General features: G+C 43.7%; 1 protein-coding gene across 19 annotated transcripts in view; it reads left to right on the top strand.

The window, feature by feature from the left end:
- Nucleotides 1-16,536, top strand: part of MICAL3 (microtubule associated monooxygenase, calponin and LIM domain containing 3) — a 2,299,897-nt gene that overhangs the window by 2,167,722 nt on the left and 115,639 nt on the right. For all 19 annotated transcript variants that reach the window (XM_069628665.1, XM_069628668.1, XM_069628663.1 and 16 more), the window contains 2 exons: nucleotides 15,056-15,155; nucleotides 15,712-15,785. In XM_069628665.1, coding sequence (XP_069484766.1) covers nucleotides 15,056-15,155; nucleotides 15,712-15,785 — 174 coding nt within the window. The remainder of the gene's footprint in view (nucleotides 1-15,055; nucleotides 15,156-15,711; nucleotides 15,786-16,536) is intronic.

Here is a 16,536-nt window from a genome sequence, read left to right as displayed (position 1 = left end):
CTGTTGTTAATCAACGTCTATTCTATTACGGCCCAAGTAAAAAGCTGTAACTTATAGCAAGGTATGTAAAAGGGCTTCCAGTGTCCAGCAACAAAGCAGATGAGGTTCCTTCTGTATTATGTTCTGATTTGGTGCCTTCTTGTTGACTTCAGCGCTCTGAAACTATTGTAGCCATATTCAGCTGTCTAAATGCTATTTGATTGACGTCTCCAATTGCGCTGAATGTAGAGGCTGACCAAGCATCATCCGAGTTACAGAATGTTGACCTAATGTGGAAAGCTATTTTCTTTCTGCCTGCTTACGCCTACATATAAGGTGGAAAGAGCACATTAGGCAAACTGAGGAACGATCCACATGAGTGATTGCTCAATCTGAACTATGATTTAATTTCTGATACTTAGTTGATTACTAGAATTAGCCCATCTAGGAACGACCTTAGCCAGTTGATGAGAAAGGTATCCCCCAAGATGCAACTCCTCCAGCACCTCTATTATGCACACAGCTGCCACTTGTGATGGTGCCTGATGACAGAGCTTTCATAGAGGGACACCTTGTGTTGAAGATCTGCTCATCTATCCACAGTGGCTGAAGCTTCTATTCCTGTGCGACAAAAGGGGGTTTGTTTACCTCCTCTTTTATTCTGCATTTCTGTATCATCACAAGATGGATAGTTGCAAGGGAGAAGCTGTAATGAAGGCCAAAATCCCATGTGTCAGTTCCCAGCTAGCAGAGGTGGTGCAGGGAGTGCGGAGGGCAATGGGCTTGTCCCTTCTTCAGGTAGAGCACAGCAGTGATGGTGCTAATAAAAATCAGGATCGCATATCTCTGATGGATCAGCAGAAATGAATTTACAACTAGGAAGATGACTTTCAGGATTAGCAGGATGATGTGCATATCTTGATTATCTTAAAAGCGAAGGCATTGGATCCTTTGCGTCCATTGCAGTTTACCATCTGAAAATATATATAGTTGTAGAGATGGGAGGTCTTGGAAAATGCTATAAGTGGGTTACTTTGTCAAGGTGCTCCTCCAGGCCCTTCGAGAAACAGGCCAAAGAAAATCTGGAGAGCTAGTCCCTCTTCTTGGACTGAGGTTTTTCATTCCGAGCTTGCTGAAAAAGCTGGCATTAAGTTCCGCTCATGCAGTGTATTTTTTGTTAATCTACATGGAATAATGTGGTTGTCCCCTATTCCCCTGAGAACTGCCATTCAGAAGTTGATTGCAAACATATGTTTGATATGGTATGGTACTTTTGGAGGGAGAGGGGGAAGAAATTCCATGGCAGTTAGTATTCATGAGAGCCCCTGAAAGATCTACGAATTAGATGTTGTCTGGTTTATGGATATTACCAGGCCATGTGTCTAGTAATGGTTTAAGGGTGGGGGGTGGGGGGTGGGGGTGGTGGGGGGTGGTGGTGGAGGGGTGGGTGTGTGTGTGTGTGTGTGTGTGTGTGTGTGTGTGTGTGTGGTGTGCATGCTGCTATGGGTTTGGTAAATATGTGGTGAAAGTAAAACATTAAATACAAATAATTCTGGTTCCCGACTACATACTTCAGGGGCCTATAATGATGCTTTTAAATGACATTATGAAGTGGAATTATACTTTCATATCGGTTAAGCAAAACTAGCACCACTTCTCAGTTGAAACCAGTGCCTGATACCATTTGGAGTGTGTCCAGAGTGAAGAATCACTTCATTTATCCAAAGATTCCACTATTGGTCTTATTCCTTATTTCATTAATACTACTTTTAGTTTAAAAAAAAAGCCTGTAATTGTAGGTGATCAGGTTTATGAGGCTAGTCTCAAAGGTTTTGCACCTCCATTCAGAGGTCAGTGTCTTTCTAGCTGAAAGAGGCAGCATAATGACAAATAGTAATAATCTTAGCCTTGTTCCATCATTTTCATCATCCAGGTGCTCTGTCGATCAGGGTCCAGTGATAATGAAAGATGGAAAACTGCCCAATTCCTGAATGGCATACTTAGATTATGAAGTGAGGGCAGCATCCAGCCCTTTCGTAATGTGGGTCTGTTTCCTTGGACCCTTGGCTAGCATGTTTATTCATTTGTCTTTGAGGAGTTTGTCTAACTTGTTTGGTAGCCTTAAAGAAACGGAAAATGGCCAAGGCTTGTTCTAACGCAAGGTAATACTGGGCAGGTCCCCAAGGCACCACCAACAGGTAATGCCAAAACTGCATTTGTCTTGATGTGGTATAACTTTTTACACCAGCTGCTGAGGGTCTAGATCTGTAATGAAATAATTAGGTTTACAAATGTTCAGCACGGTTTTGGCTGTAAAAGATGTCATATATAATAGTAAGACTGTTATTTGGTTTTAAGATGCCCAAGTTTATTCCACCAAGGAAATCATCCTGTAGGTCTTGGTTTTAGAACTAATTTCTACTAGTGCTTTCTCTTCGTAGCAACAGTGCACAACCTACATTGTGTTGCTATTTGTGCAGTAATGCCTCAAACGTATTTCCATGGTTAGCACCAGGCCCCTTGTTTTCTACACATTTCTGCAAGATTCATCCACAGTCTTAATCTACCTTCTGGAGACAGAGGGGGGCAAGAGGAAGTGGATCTACGGATACATTGGTCTTACTTCCTCTGCAGGGCAGTGTACTTTTCTACTGCTCATGATCATTTGACAACTCTTGTTGCAGCACACCTTTGTCTACTTTTTCTGTGCTCCAATTAGTGCATTTGTTATAGCCTCTTGCTTGGACTTTTCCTCCAACTCAACCATCCAAAACAGGCTTCCAGAGATGCCACTCCTGCTAGTTTCAGTTCTCAGAAGCAGACCTGCAGGGCCTGTCTTCATTACATAGGGTATGAGCACCTCTGGTAGGAGTGCAATCTCTGAAATATTAGGACACAGGCTCTTGTAATGGCTCATCTGTTTTGATTTCTTACACAGACTTCTCTTTGTGACGGGAAACAAAAAGACCACCCCATGGGCTTTGGGTAAATTGCTTAACTGTTTTTACAGCCTTAAAACTGTCAGATCTGTTCAAATGGATACGTTGTTTCCTCTGCCGATGCTTTATCACGGAAATAGCGTAGCAGTCAGGTGGCTGGGCCATTTCAAAGATAAAGAATCTACTGAGGAAACAAAAGATCAATCAGAACCAATGTTAGCCTAAGGGTTGTAACTTAGTATTGTAATAGATTGCTTCCTCCCACGGATTCCTCATTTTAGATATTCCCTCTACAGCACCAGCTGACTTTGGCAAATGTTTTCAGCCACCAGTGGATGCAGTGTTGCTCTGTGTTGACTCAGTTGCATGTCCAGATGCCATGTCGGAGCCAATATATATGGAGTCGCCATGCCTGATGACTTCAGTACTTTTTTCTGCATTCTCAGTATGCTTCTGGAATGCCACCTTGCATTATGCTATTTCTACTGTGTCATGCCTAATCCCTCCAGGCCTAAAGTTTCAATCCATATTCGGAATAGAGAAGGCAAATCTCCTTGCATCCCCACATGGTATGCCTTCACTGCTTTAGGGGGGATTAGAACACATTGAATTGCAGCTCTTGTCAAGCAATAAACCTGAAAGCCACAAGGAACGTGCAGCAAAACTCTTTGGAAGAGCCAGGGGAGGCGAACGTTCACAGTTTTGGAAGGACAGCCAGAAGTGACAGCATAGGAAGAGGTCCCTCTCTACTAATGACTCTTCCAGGCATCATTCCTCCTTCCAAGAAGCAGATTCATCACTCCAACTCCAGAGATACCTCTAAAACTACAAAGCAGGTATTGTTCCTCACTCAATCCGTTACACTGAAGGAGGGGCACATTATCAGGTAGAAGATGTTTAGCATCTTTGCCAAGGCTCCGGTGCTGGTGGAGCTCTAATGACCCACTACATTTAGTGAAGCCCCAAGAGGTTCTTCTTTAGAATGCAACTGCATGCCTGCTGGCTCAGTTCCAGCATGAGGTGTGCGCACTGTTTCACCTTGGCCCTGTGTGGCTCTTCCTTCGGGTGCCGATGCCCCAGCTCCCTTTACCCAGTGCTGGCCGGTGTCACAGAGGCTGGTATATCCCTTTTCGAAGATGACCCAAATATTCAGTGAAGGGGGGGCATCCTCTTTGGTTTTGAACGACATTAGTTTGCTGAGACTAAAGCCTTCCCTGGAGAGTTCTATGGTGAGGGAAAGGATCTGATGGACCTGGCCTCAGATCTGCAAGAGACCAGTGGCTTCGACAATTCTCTGCAGCTGGATATCCGTCTGGTGCCGGTACCAGGCAGACCACAAGCTTTTATTTCTAAAGAAGATAATTGCCAAAGTGGTGGAGCCTCAGGTTTGTTGGCCCCCACTAAACCTAAGGTTCAATGTGACTTGACAAACATTTTGGACTAGGGTCCTCCAAGAGATACCTTGTTACCGTTCAACTCAGCAGTTATTGACCTTCTTTGACATGCCGGGGAGAAGCCTGCTTCAGTCCGTGCAGGTTACTATGTCCTTGCCAAGCAGCATTTCTGGCACCATCTGATTCTGGCTTTCTTTCCACTCACCCATCACCGGAGGGCTTGGTGGAGGACTCAGTGGCAGGTATGAAGACTGTGGTTTTCACCACTTGCCCCTGACAGGGAGAGAGAGAAGGCAGATGCCATTGGCGACAACGTATTTGCTTCAGGGAGCTTTGCTTTGAGGGCTGTTAATCCTACTTGTGCCCTGACCAAGTACAGGTGTGGTCTGTGAAGTGTGCTCTTCGGGGTGGCAGAGAACTGGCTGACTGAAGAGAAGGGGGATTCAACAATGTTGTGAGTGTGTGTGGCGTGGTTGCTCACCAGATCTTGTTGTCTGGCCTTCACACAGCTGATTGAGTGGTATGTGCAAGAAGTACTGAATCGGTCTTGCAGTGGTACTCTTGGACGAGGACCTCTGGTTTCGCTCTTGATGTACAATCAAAACTTCTGGCTATGCCCTTTGATGGTAACCTGTTTGGGCCAAAATTCTTGCAGACATTCCAGGCCTCCATAAGGCACTGCCAAGTCCTTGGGTCCTGCTGTTCAGCAGCCTTCCTCCTCGACACTGAGTGAGTCATGCTTTCTGGTCCTTCAACTCTTATGCCTACTATGCCAGGGATCAGGTACCTTCTTGAAAGCAGCCGCAGGGTTCTCATCCTCACCAGGGTATAGGCAAAGAACCCCACAGGGAATGTTCTTTCACCTCTGTTGTCTCCTCAGTGCCAACCGACTGTGAATTGGATGTCGTCTTTTTCTCTGTTATGGCATGGAAGTTGCCCTGTCCATTCAGGAGTGGCATTGTGCCATCACCACTGCTTGGATCTTGCAGGTCATAAACTAAATAACTTCCTTGCTTTTCTTCAACACCCACCAGACTATGCTGCTTCTGGCTCTTCACTGCCTTTGAGTCCTTCGCTATTGGACAAGGGCTGTCAGTTTCTGAGAAAGGGTGCCATTGAATTGGTGCCACATTCGGAGCGAGGGAAGGGCTGGTACTCCCTTTATTTTGTGGTCCTGCAGAAAACTGGGGCATGTGTCCCATCCTAGATCTGATTTTCTTGAATCTTTAACTGTGCAAGGACAATTTACAATGGTCACCCTGACCCAAATTCTTCAGGCTGTCAAGCTGCAAGACTAGTTGGTGTCCCTGGACCTTCAGGATGCCTACCTACTGGGCTTGAGGAATCCAGACAATATAAGTACCTGAGGTTCGGGGTTGGAAACACTCACTACCAGTTCTGAGTTTTGTGGTTGGGTCTTTCCTCAACACCCAAGGGGGGTCTTTACCACACTTCTGGCGGTGGCTTGTCTCCAGAGGGATAACAGTCACGTCCTTCTCTACTTGAATGATTGCTTCATTCAAAACCGCACCCTGGACCTGCTATCTGCACATTTGCACCCATCTTGCAGCCTGGTGTACCACGTTGGGCATCACCCTAACCTTCTAGAAGTCTTGCTGTCCCAGTCCCTGAGGTTCAAAGTAGCGGTCTTGGACACCGTCCTGGGCAGGGCTTTTCCTCCCAAGTATCGGGTAGCAAGCTTTCTTCGGATGGTCTATGTTCTTCAGTCCCAGAGATGGGTTCTGGCCTTGGGACCACATATCCTCATGTATCCTGATGGTGCTGGAGGCCAGACAATGCTGTGTCTTGAGATCTCCTGGAATGGGCCCACTATGACAACATGCTGAGAGGGTCATTGCTTTGGCAACCCTGGCCCAACTGTCATTGGTCACTGATGCCTTCTTGAAGGGCTGAGGTGCTTTCTTGCAAGATCTTATGGTGAGCAGCATCTGGTCTTCAATGGAAGCTCTTGAACACAGCAATTTGCAGGGAATGTAGCCTATCAGGTTATCCCTGTTTGCATTCCGCCCATCTTTGTGAGGCAAGTGTGTGTTGAACCTGATGGACAACACAGTGGCCATGCCCTACCTCAGTAGGTGGGGTGGGAGGATCATTGCCTCACTGTAGGTAAGCAACGTGACTATGGCTATGGGCTCTGCGGAAGGGTTTCTCTCTGTCTGAGACCATCTTGCTGGAAGAGAGAATGTCATTGCAGATATTCTAAACAGACAGGAAGTGTGAGTTGTTCTGCTCTATGGAATTTCCTCCACAAGAGGCTCTGCGGGATGCATTGATTCCCAAGCGGAATTTCAAACTCCTTTATGCGTTACCTGTCATTCCACTAGTTCTCAGGAAACTGTGAAGGCTTGGATTCGCATTGACTCTGATCGCTCTGGACTAGGCCCAGAGGACTTGGTACCATGTAACATGTTCATCTGTCCTCTCTGGCACCTCCCAGTGAGGATCTACCTGCTCTCCCACACATGTGGCCACGTCCTCCATTCGTGCCTCAGCATCCTCAACCATAATGCTTGCCTGCTGAATGTTTGATTGGGACTTGTCGGACATCATCCAGAATATGCTCCTTGCTGCTATCAAGTTGATCTATGCCTGCAGGTGGTGCAAATGTTTGGCTTGCTGTCAGCAAGGAGGTCTGGACCCTTTGATCTGACCAACTTAAACCGGACTGGCTTCCATGTCTGGCGGGGCCCTGCCTTGGACATGTGGCAAGCCGCGATGTGGGCGTCGCTGCGCTGCACATGTTTGCCAAGCATTACTCCCTTACTCTGTCAGGGCAGGACACTTGCTTTGGCCGAGTTGTCCCCCAGAGTCTTCTGGTGTAGGTGGTGGTTTCTCGGTCTCTATCTGAGTCTATCTATGATCAAGGTTTACGTGGGAGGAAGGAATCCATTATAAGAACAAATGACTTACCTCTTGCTAATGTTCTTTCTGATGGGTTAGTTCTTCCTCCAACATATTCCTCATCACCCTCCCTGCCTCTCTTGGCAGATGGCTCGCCCACCTCATCGGTTTTCTGAAGTCACTGACCCTGGAGAGAGAATATATAAGAGGAGGAATCTGTAGACAGAAGGACTAATCCAATAGAAAGAACATTACCAAGATGCAATTAATGTGTTCTTACCGACTCAGCCTCTTGCAATAATGGAAAGGGCTCCTGTTTGAAGAGCCACTGGTAGAGGTTGCACCACCAGAGGCAACTTCAAGTTGCATCTCATGCCTAACAAGAGTGGCTTGCAGCTGGCCGAACTTCACCAGTTCACTTATTGACGTGTCTTTTAGGATTAAATAAGCAAGGATTTTGTGTAGTAAGGTTTTCTTTTAACCCTAATCCTACCAGGCCTCCAAGCTCTAGGGGAATTGTAGGTTGAATATCTCTCAGGCCTCCTCAAAGGGTTCTAAGGCGGGCAAGGGGCCAATGTGTACAGGATGTGCTCTGTTATACAATGAAAGAAAGAACTCCTAGAGGCATTGAGTAGTCTCCCCTTTATGGTTATTCATCTTTCTCTTTTGGACACTGGCCAAAATGTTGGTCCATCCCCTATTTTCAGAAGCTTGTCCCAAGGATCTCAGCTACTGTTACCTTGTTTTGTATTCTATGTGTAACGTCATCATTTATTAATAACCACAATATGTCACTCTGGAAATTCAAGATGGACCTTAACCATTGCAGACAAAATCACAAACCTCAGTCCGGGGTTTGAAGGCCATAACTTTGCCATTAGTTCTGTGGCCCCAGAAGTATGGCTTCAAAATATTTTTCCCGTTCAATGTATGGCTGCTCCTAAACAGAATTCCAGATAGTTTCTCTAGCATGAAGGTGGTCAGTAGCTGCTGTTCCTAAGGCCGGACTGCATTATCAGAAGTGGAGGGCCACCATTATTCAGCAAAACAGTCTCCCTCCCATGACATTGTAACCTTTGATCATTCCCAGGTCAGAGACCTGCTGCATCAAAGGAGGTAGAAGTGACCTTTGTCCCCACTCCATTCTGTCCTCCCAGGGATGGGGCTGCATTAAGGAATTCTGGGGAGGAAGGCGCCTTTTATGCCCCTGGCAATGGAACAATTTAACCCATGAATAGTGGGCTTTCTCCAGAGTCCAAAGATTACCTCAGGAGCAGCATATCTTTGGGTGTTTTTCCCAGACAAGTGTTTACCCTATTTTATTAAACTGACACTACTCTCAATTGTTTGTTTCCAGCCCCTTTCGGCAACATTTGTTGATTGACCCAATGGCAATTCAGAGATTATGACTAACAGCACCAGCCTGTGCCCCCACCTGCATGATTGGACCTTTTGGTGGTTGTGATGGTGTGAACCATGATCCAAGTTCTAACCTTTCAGGCTCATGAGAAGCCTTTGCAAATATTTGATCTGGGCCCTTGTAGCCCTGCTTCCAATTTCAGTTGCAATTGCTCTGCTTCCTCACAGTATCAAGTTTAGCTGTAGCAGTCTCCCCTTCTCTTAGTCAACCTTCAGGGAACCACACATGAATCTGACAGAGAAGACGAAAGCTCTGAACCATAATGCCATCACGAAGACTGATTTGATTTGAGTATTTGTATAGTGCTGGGGAGTCCAGGCAGAATAAACTGCATTTGGGTGCATATGTAAAGTTAACCACAAAGATTGTGGAAAGGGGGCTATTATGCAAAGATGAGTTGAGTATGGTTGAGCACCGGGAACCACCTGTCACCCCTCGATTTGCAGAGAGAGCTGAAAATGTGCAACAGATGTTGGTTTTGGGAGCACACTAGTCTCAGTGATCCATACTATTGACTCTTCTCACCTTACTAAGAGGGGACAGGAACAGGAAAAGCTGCTTAAACTTGAATCTCTTACTGACAGGTAGCCATTGTAGAGCTTTCCCAAACAAAGAGAGGGAGGTGAATTGAGGAGAGAGTGGTGAAGATAAAACATGTACAGATGCATTTTGTAACAACCATAGTCAAGTCAACATTCTGAGATCCCTGCCATTAGCTTAGTCCAGTTTAGAGTTTACAAGAGCCTCCACAACAACGGAATGGTCATGGTTCAGGATGAAGGGGACAGCCGGATAAAGAAATTGTACTCTAATAAAGGCGGATTTAACAATTTCACTCACCTGCTGATTGCAGCCCAAGTCAGGTTGCCAAATACAACCTCAATGTTTTGCCTTGTTGGCAAAAGAAGTATGGATGCCACAAAAGCAGAAGCGGCAGGAGTTTAAAGAACACCCATTCAAAAGATGTTTTGTGCCAAAAAAAGAGCAACCTCTGTTTTGGAAGGATTGAGTTGGAGCTCATTGTTAACCATCTAGATCCTAACTTCATTCAAACAATAGGAAACACCTTTAAAAGTCTCACTGAGACTGGAGGTTCTAAAGTAGATCTGAGTATCATTAGGGTGCACGTGATGCTTAGATTTGAGTTTAAAAAAATTGTCAGAGTATGAATATAGATGCTAAATAAAAGACTCAACAGGAGAGGCTCGTGGGGAACCCCAGAAAAGAGATGGGTTAAATTGGAGAGGAGGAAGCTCACATTGAGAGAGATCTACCTTCCTGAAAAGAGCAAAACATATTGAAAGCTCGTCAGAGACTCTGGTTGTGGCTGTTAAACGTGAAGTAGGATGTTATATCAAAGACTGCAGACCAGTGCATCTTGACCAAAAAGGACAGGTGGGCCTCCTCTTTAGAGGGCGAAATCTACATTGCGAGAGAGATGCTAAAGCTTTATTCAGCTATCGAGCCATAAAAGCCCATAAAACATGCAAATGTACTTGTTAAAAACATTTTAAAATTTATAAACATAAAAACATGCAGACCCACCAATTCCATAACCTCATGCTTCGGCCTTAGTTATATCAATTCATCATTTAGTAGCTAGGTCCTTCTCAACCAAGCCCATTGCAGGAATTTTGGGACAGAAGAACTGTATTTACAGTCTGTATTTCTGCAGTAAGATAATGCCTCGTTTACATAACGTATGTTCATCAATTTGAACATTGGGGAATAGGTATTGAGACTGTAGATCCTTTTAACCCATACAAAGCAACAAAAAAATGGACAAGAGACTCTTCTTGTGCATCACAAACTCAGCATCCCCGTTCCTTCATGACCGTGACAGTTTTTCATAATGCATGCCACTTTTAATGTATTGGTGTGAAGTTGTATGTGTAGGGCAAATGTAAGTTGTAGTTTAATGACATCCAGATTAGCTTTGTGCCCAAAGCCCTTATTTGTTGTCGGGTATAACCGACCTGTACCCAGTAGGTCACAGGCTGCTTCCATGCTCCATCTGGTTACTGCTAGGCATGGTGTTTTAATCAGGGCTTTGGTACAAATAGACATTTCTTATGGTTGGCTCCAAAAGTTGCCCAGATTGAGCCGCAACAAGCCTTGCCGAACATGATTTAGCCAAGGTAGCGAACTGGACCCTTCCAGCGTCATCACATGAGCAAGGACTTCAGTGGGCCATATCCTTACCCAGTAGAGCAAGGGTTTTGTGCGCATCAGGGCCTCTATGGGGCACAAGTCACATTCTATGCGAAGGCTCGCTCCTGGGGCTCCCCTTGACTGAATCAAAAGGGATTTTATAAATGTATCTATATTGCAGATATTCCAAGACATGGAATTTTTCCAACGGTTCTACAGTTTTGGGTTGTCACCACCATCTCCAAGCGTTTAGCCAACCATTGGAGCCCTGCAATGGGACGATAGTTGTTCAAAATGCCACAACCATGTAAGAGCTTCTTTAAATGAGTGACCAGAAATGCCGAAACCAGCCTTCATTTGGAGTCAGATCTATAACATGTGTAATGGCCGTGGCCAGAGTATTATCATGGTGGAAGGGCCACGCAGGTAGAACAACAATCTTGCACCATGTAGGTTTTAAAGCAAGTAAAAAAGGGGTTACTTTTTCAGGAGGAATCGTTAGGGAATTGAACCTGGCCCGAACAGAAATAAACTCAAGGAAGAGCTCCTATAGAAGTGTTGCTGAGTATTTCACCTGGGATCTTTTTTAATTTTAGCCATGAAAAAAAGAATGTGCCGGAATTAATTTTGGCAAACATATCTTTACTTTTGTTATGGGCATAGGACATTTTATCACAGAGAAAATAAATCGTAGCAAGGAATGTTGCCTTCTTATACACCAAAAGCTGGTTTAGTAATATCATGGGAGATGAAATCCTGTAATTTTCTCCAGGTTTTCTCTTTTCTGATGCACTTCTATTCCAGAATTTTTAAGGGATGGAGAAAACCAGGGATTAAAAGGTTTGAGAGGGGAAAAAGAGCAAACTTTATGGAAACTCAATGAGCACTGTTCTAGATAATGCTCACAAGGAGTGTCCACTTCAAACATCGGAGTTATAGACAAACGATCAGTGTCAGTAATGTTTAATCTTTCTTATTGTCTGACACTGAGCTAGTGGAGGTAGGCAGGGGAGCAGTTGAGGAAGTACAGAAGGAGGTGAAAGCAAAAACCTAGCCATGTTTTCAGTCTAGCAGACAGGAAGAGTGTTTAAGTTTGACCCCAGTTCCTCTATCCAGGATAAAATCCAAGCAATATCCTAGATGTTGTGACATGGATGTAGCTAAAGATAAAAGATCATGGCTATGGCTTAGCAGAGTGTGATTATGCTGGGGCACCATGCCAGATGTTGATTTCCCCTAGGGTTAGATTATTGGTATATTTTAAATGTTTGTGGCTATCTCAAACTAGAAAGTTACATGCTGTTCCAGTGGGCGTAGCGTAGCACAATTTTGAAACCGATGGTTCGAGATTGAAATAGCATACCTGGGATTCACACTCCCATGTCGGTGAGCGAAAGCTCGATAGGACCAGGCAGAATGTAACATTAAAAGCAATTTCACCCTGATAAGAGTCCCAATTAACCCATTTAATAGGAATTAGAAGATGAAAGATGGATTCAGAGGTAACAGTAAATAAAGACTTGGTGATGAGCAATGTCTAGGTGGAATTTAAATGTTGGATCTGCAGTAGCTTTGCTCACTGAAGACCTGTGATTAATCAGAGCATATTGAAGGAAAGTCTAAAGCCCCCAGGAAGGAAGGGGTGGCAGCAATAAAGTTAGGAACGGCTGGGGTGGCTAACAGGTTTTGTGATAAATGTGGAGCATCTCAGTTTTATTAAGGATTCGAAGAGTAATTTAGCCTTGGTTCATATTGTGAGATGTAAGTAGTCAACAAGTCCAAAAATATTTTCTTGTGCCTTAGCTCACCACTCAAAGTGAAAAAGTGGCAGCAGTATGAACTTTAAAGTAGCTAAAGGTCAAAGGGATTTGCTTTAGTCATCAAACGTACGACAGAATGAAAACCAGAACTGCCTCACTTGCTCTTTTAGCGGTAAGACATTAGTATAATCCACAATATAACAAGCAATTCACAAAGCACTAGTCTGGTACCATTACACTTAAATCTTTGCAGTGTTCTCCACTGAATATCTCTTAACTGGTCCGGGGCCTGGCTTATCTTTAAGGATGGGATAGGATCTCTTCAGGCAATTCGTGACTTAACTAAATGTAGCAATCTACAGGACAGGTGCCAGATTTCAAAGAAAGAAAAAGCAGAAGATTGCACAATCAACCTTTATGGAGACCTGTGGCCTAAGCGAAAAAATCCAGGCAAGACTGAAATGATGATGATGGTGGTTCCATAGGGATCTTTGTTTTTTATAGTTTGTGAACATAAGCCATTTGTTGCCAGTGGCTTAGAAAGGGGTTTGCTGTCTGTCCCCACCATTGAGCTCCATGTTCTTTATTGCAAGAGCCTATAAATGTGTATTCCTGATGTTTCATATAATGTTACAATTGTCACCTTGCAGCTATTTCTGAGCAGTTTTGAGCAGAACATGTATGATCAACATGAGAAATTGTATAAGATAGGGAGTGGGGGAAGAAAAACAAAAATTAATATCAGCGCATAGTCTAGGATAACCACAAGGGAACTAGTAAAGGGAAAGGTGGAGTAAGAATCTGGAGAGATGAGGATAAGCTATAGTGAGAGAAGTGTAACAAAAACCTCCAGTGATAGAAGACGTTCGGTCACATTTTATTAACTCCTTTCAGAAGATGGGTTAGGCAGATCTGAGCGTAATCTTTTGACTGCAATTAGCAAGATTACCAAGGAAGGACTACATCAATTTAAAAGCAGTCCTGGATATGCTTTTGCATGCCGTTAGTGTGTTTAGTAAAATGCTATGGTATAAGGTATGGTAGGCTGCTGATGGGTTGAGAAGAATATTGACTGCATGACGTTTCTTCTTCAAGTCCATTAGACGGTAAGCCTGATTTACCTCCAAGAAGCTGTTGCTGATGGAACTATGCTTCCCCCTGATAAATCATTATATTAAATAATTTCCTCTGCGTTGTAAGCTCACATGTCTCACCTAGAGCTTATTAGTGAAAGTCTATAAGAATTTGGAGAAGTTGACAGAGGGCACAAACATACACACTTCATAAAGACCTTGAGAGGTTCAGTCTTTCATAGCAGATACAGATTTTGGTCATATATAGTGTTTGAAACATGATGTGCAAGCTTTAGCTCAGACAGCCAACAAAAGGGGTGAAAAGAAAGAGATGGACACAACCTTAAGAAAAACACAGTTGAATCTAGAGGAACCAGTCCAGAAGTGGATGCAGTCAATAAAGTTTAATCTTCTAAGATACATACTGCTGAAGATAAATAGAGGTCCAGAGTTTAATTGGATAGAGATGGGGTGTTTGGATGAAAAGATTTGCTGCCCCTCACGCATGTTAGATGTTAGTTTCTGGTCCAACCCTAAGATCGCAACAGTTTCAGCTGACTAGTAGTGCTAAGGAGTTGTATGTAGGTTTTCTGATATTCTAGTTAAAAAATAAGCAGTCGCGGTTGGTAGTAGGGAACTTGCATTTGTTTAGATTTCAAATGTAATATCCTTTACTAAGCAGTTTTCTTTAACACTGACCAGAGGACATCAGAATGCCTATGTCGGGATGTTGAAGATCACAAGTACAATAACAAAGGATATGTTCAATACGAAAGCATATCTGTATACCACAAGGCATTGGCAGCTGTGTTTTAAGATTGGGGTAGAGTTTTCCAGAAACTGGACCATAGGTAGTCAGATGACGTCTGTCATAACAAACTCTGTATCCAGATGAGATAATAAACTATGGACCTCCAATTCTAATTAACGGCCAAAAAAGAACAACAATATTTAATTTATTCTGATCTCTATCTGTGACTTTTAAGCAAAATTCAAGAACAAAATGTGAACTCACACTACATATTATGCCCCTTGCTACTTGTTTCAAACTCTTTGGCACACGATTCAATCAAGACCCCACCTAAATACAATTGATACCAGTACATTAAACAGACAAATCCAAGGAGAAATAGGCTTCGGCCAAAGCAGGGTGCCAGGTGTATACGGTTGACTACTGATAAGAAGGGGCAGTAAAAAGAATGTGTGAGAACTAGAACGAACAAAGTGAACAAAGATTAAAGTATTTTTTTGTCAGGATGGCATCGATGAGATTTCTGCAGCCTTGTGCCTGTTTTGCTTTGTGCATGGCAGGGGTATATAGATATTAGCATGGGAGCCAGGTTAGCATGTGTCTGGCTTCCGTCACATAGCTGGTGCATAACTATATCTCCCCCCTCATCCCCTTTTCATTTTCTCTTACCATTATGCCCTCTGAAAACATAAACAGTCTTGAACATAGTTTCTTCTCTTTTGGCAGGTATGGGTAAGAAAGACGACCCCAAGCTGATGCAGGAGTGGTTCAAGCTGGTGCAAGAGAAGAACGCCCTTGTGCGATATGAGTCTGAGCTCATGATATTGTGAGTGGACAGATCTTCCCAGGCTGGGACCACATTGCTGAAGAGTAATGTTTTATGAACACTGGAGTAGTAATGAATGAGCTTAGGGATTCAGAAGGAATGAGGGCATGTTGGATGGCCATGTTTTAAGTCTTAAGTGCAGATAGTAACTTTCATTTTTTTATTATCTGAAGCACAGTGATTGAGAACGTGGATGGTTTGTACACCAATATCCCTTAATCAAGAAGGTTGTGGTCTCCAACACTGTCCAAAATGTGATTATATTGAAAAATGCTTTTTGCCCCTTTCCCTACCCCCAACTGTCTCTAGAAAATAGAGGCTGCAGAGTGTATCTTATGGGCGTTATTCACTATTACAATGGCTACTGATAGATCCTAAAGGATTATAACAATCCATGTAATCTGAAATGTGTCCTAGATACCCTTTTGTTTAGGTTATTATTGTTTTATTCCCGAAAACAGCCTTCCATTTCTGAAGATGTGCTACATGGGTCCTATTCAAATCTTATCTGCCACTGGAATATTTATATTTCACTCTTTGCTTTCTCTCTCTGCAGTGCTCGAGAGCTGGAGTTGGAAGACCGTCAGAGTCGACTGCAGCAAGAGCTTCGTGAGCGAATGGCAGTGGAAGGTAAGATTGAGCCTTGAACTTGTGGGCCCTGAGGGCGATGAAATGTGGACCTCTTGATACGTATTTTGGCCCCCTTGATTTACAGTGTGATAGCTATTACCCTGAGCTGCATAGAGAAGTAAAGAATGTTTGGACAGTTATATCTCTTGTTGCGTTCTGAAAATATTTTGTCTTTTACTTGTTCACACAATCCTATGAAACAATTTTTTTTCACGGATGGGATCTTCTTTAGCGTCACAGGCTTTTGAATACTCTTCAAGTGTCAGCAGGGGAACCCAGAACGGTTTCCTATTTCATATTTCATATTTTGTGTTGGGTTGTCAGTTCAAAACAAAATGACTCATTCTTTGGCAAGTCCTCGAGAAATTGTGTAACTGAATTCCAGATTCTCTCTCCAAGGTCTTCCGTTAATACCAGACAGCCTGGCATCTACGGTCAGCATTCCTCAGCCTTCCTGCTATGCACATAACCAAGTGCAGCCAATTTTCAAGTAAGATACTAAACAACCAGGGGGCACCCACTGGAACATCTGTTTACTTAGATGCACATTTCAACAGATTTTGTACAGTTTTGAGGACAGCCTGTTTCTGGATGGCCTATTGCTTGGTGTGCCATGAACTCCTACTATTGTACCTTCTTTTATTGGCCAGTAAGACTCCTAGGAACGGTCCTCACCAGCTTTCTGACTTGTGGCTCCATTTGGCTACTTTCATAAACGGGCCTTTTCCACTTGAGTCCCTAAATGAATAAA

Source organism: Ambystoma mexicanum, chromosome 12, assembly GCF_040938575.1.
Source record: "Ambystoma mexicanum isolate Mex_15411 chromosome 12, UKY_AmexF1_1, whole genome shotgun sequence".
Lineage (NCBI taxonomy): Eukaryota > Metazoa > Chordata > Amphibia > Caudata > Ambystomatidae > Ambystoma > Ambystoma mexicanum.
The sequence above is the reverse complement of the archived record's forward strand: the minus strand, read 5'-3'. Positions and strand labels throughout refer to the sequence as shown.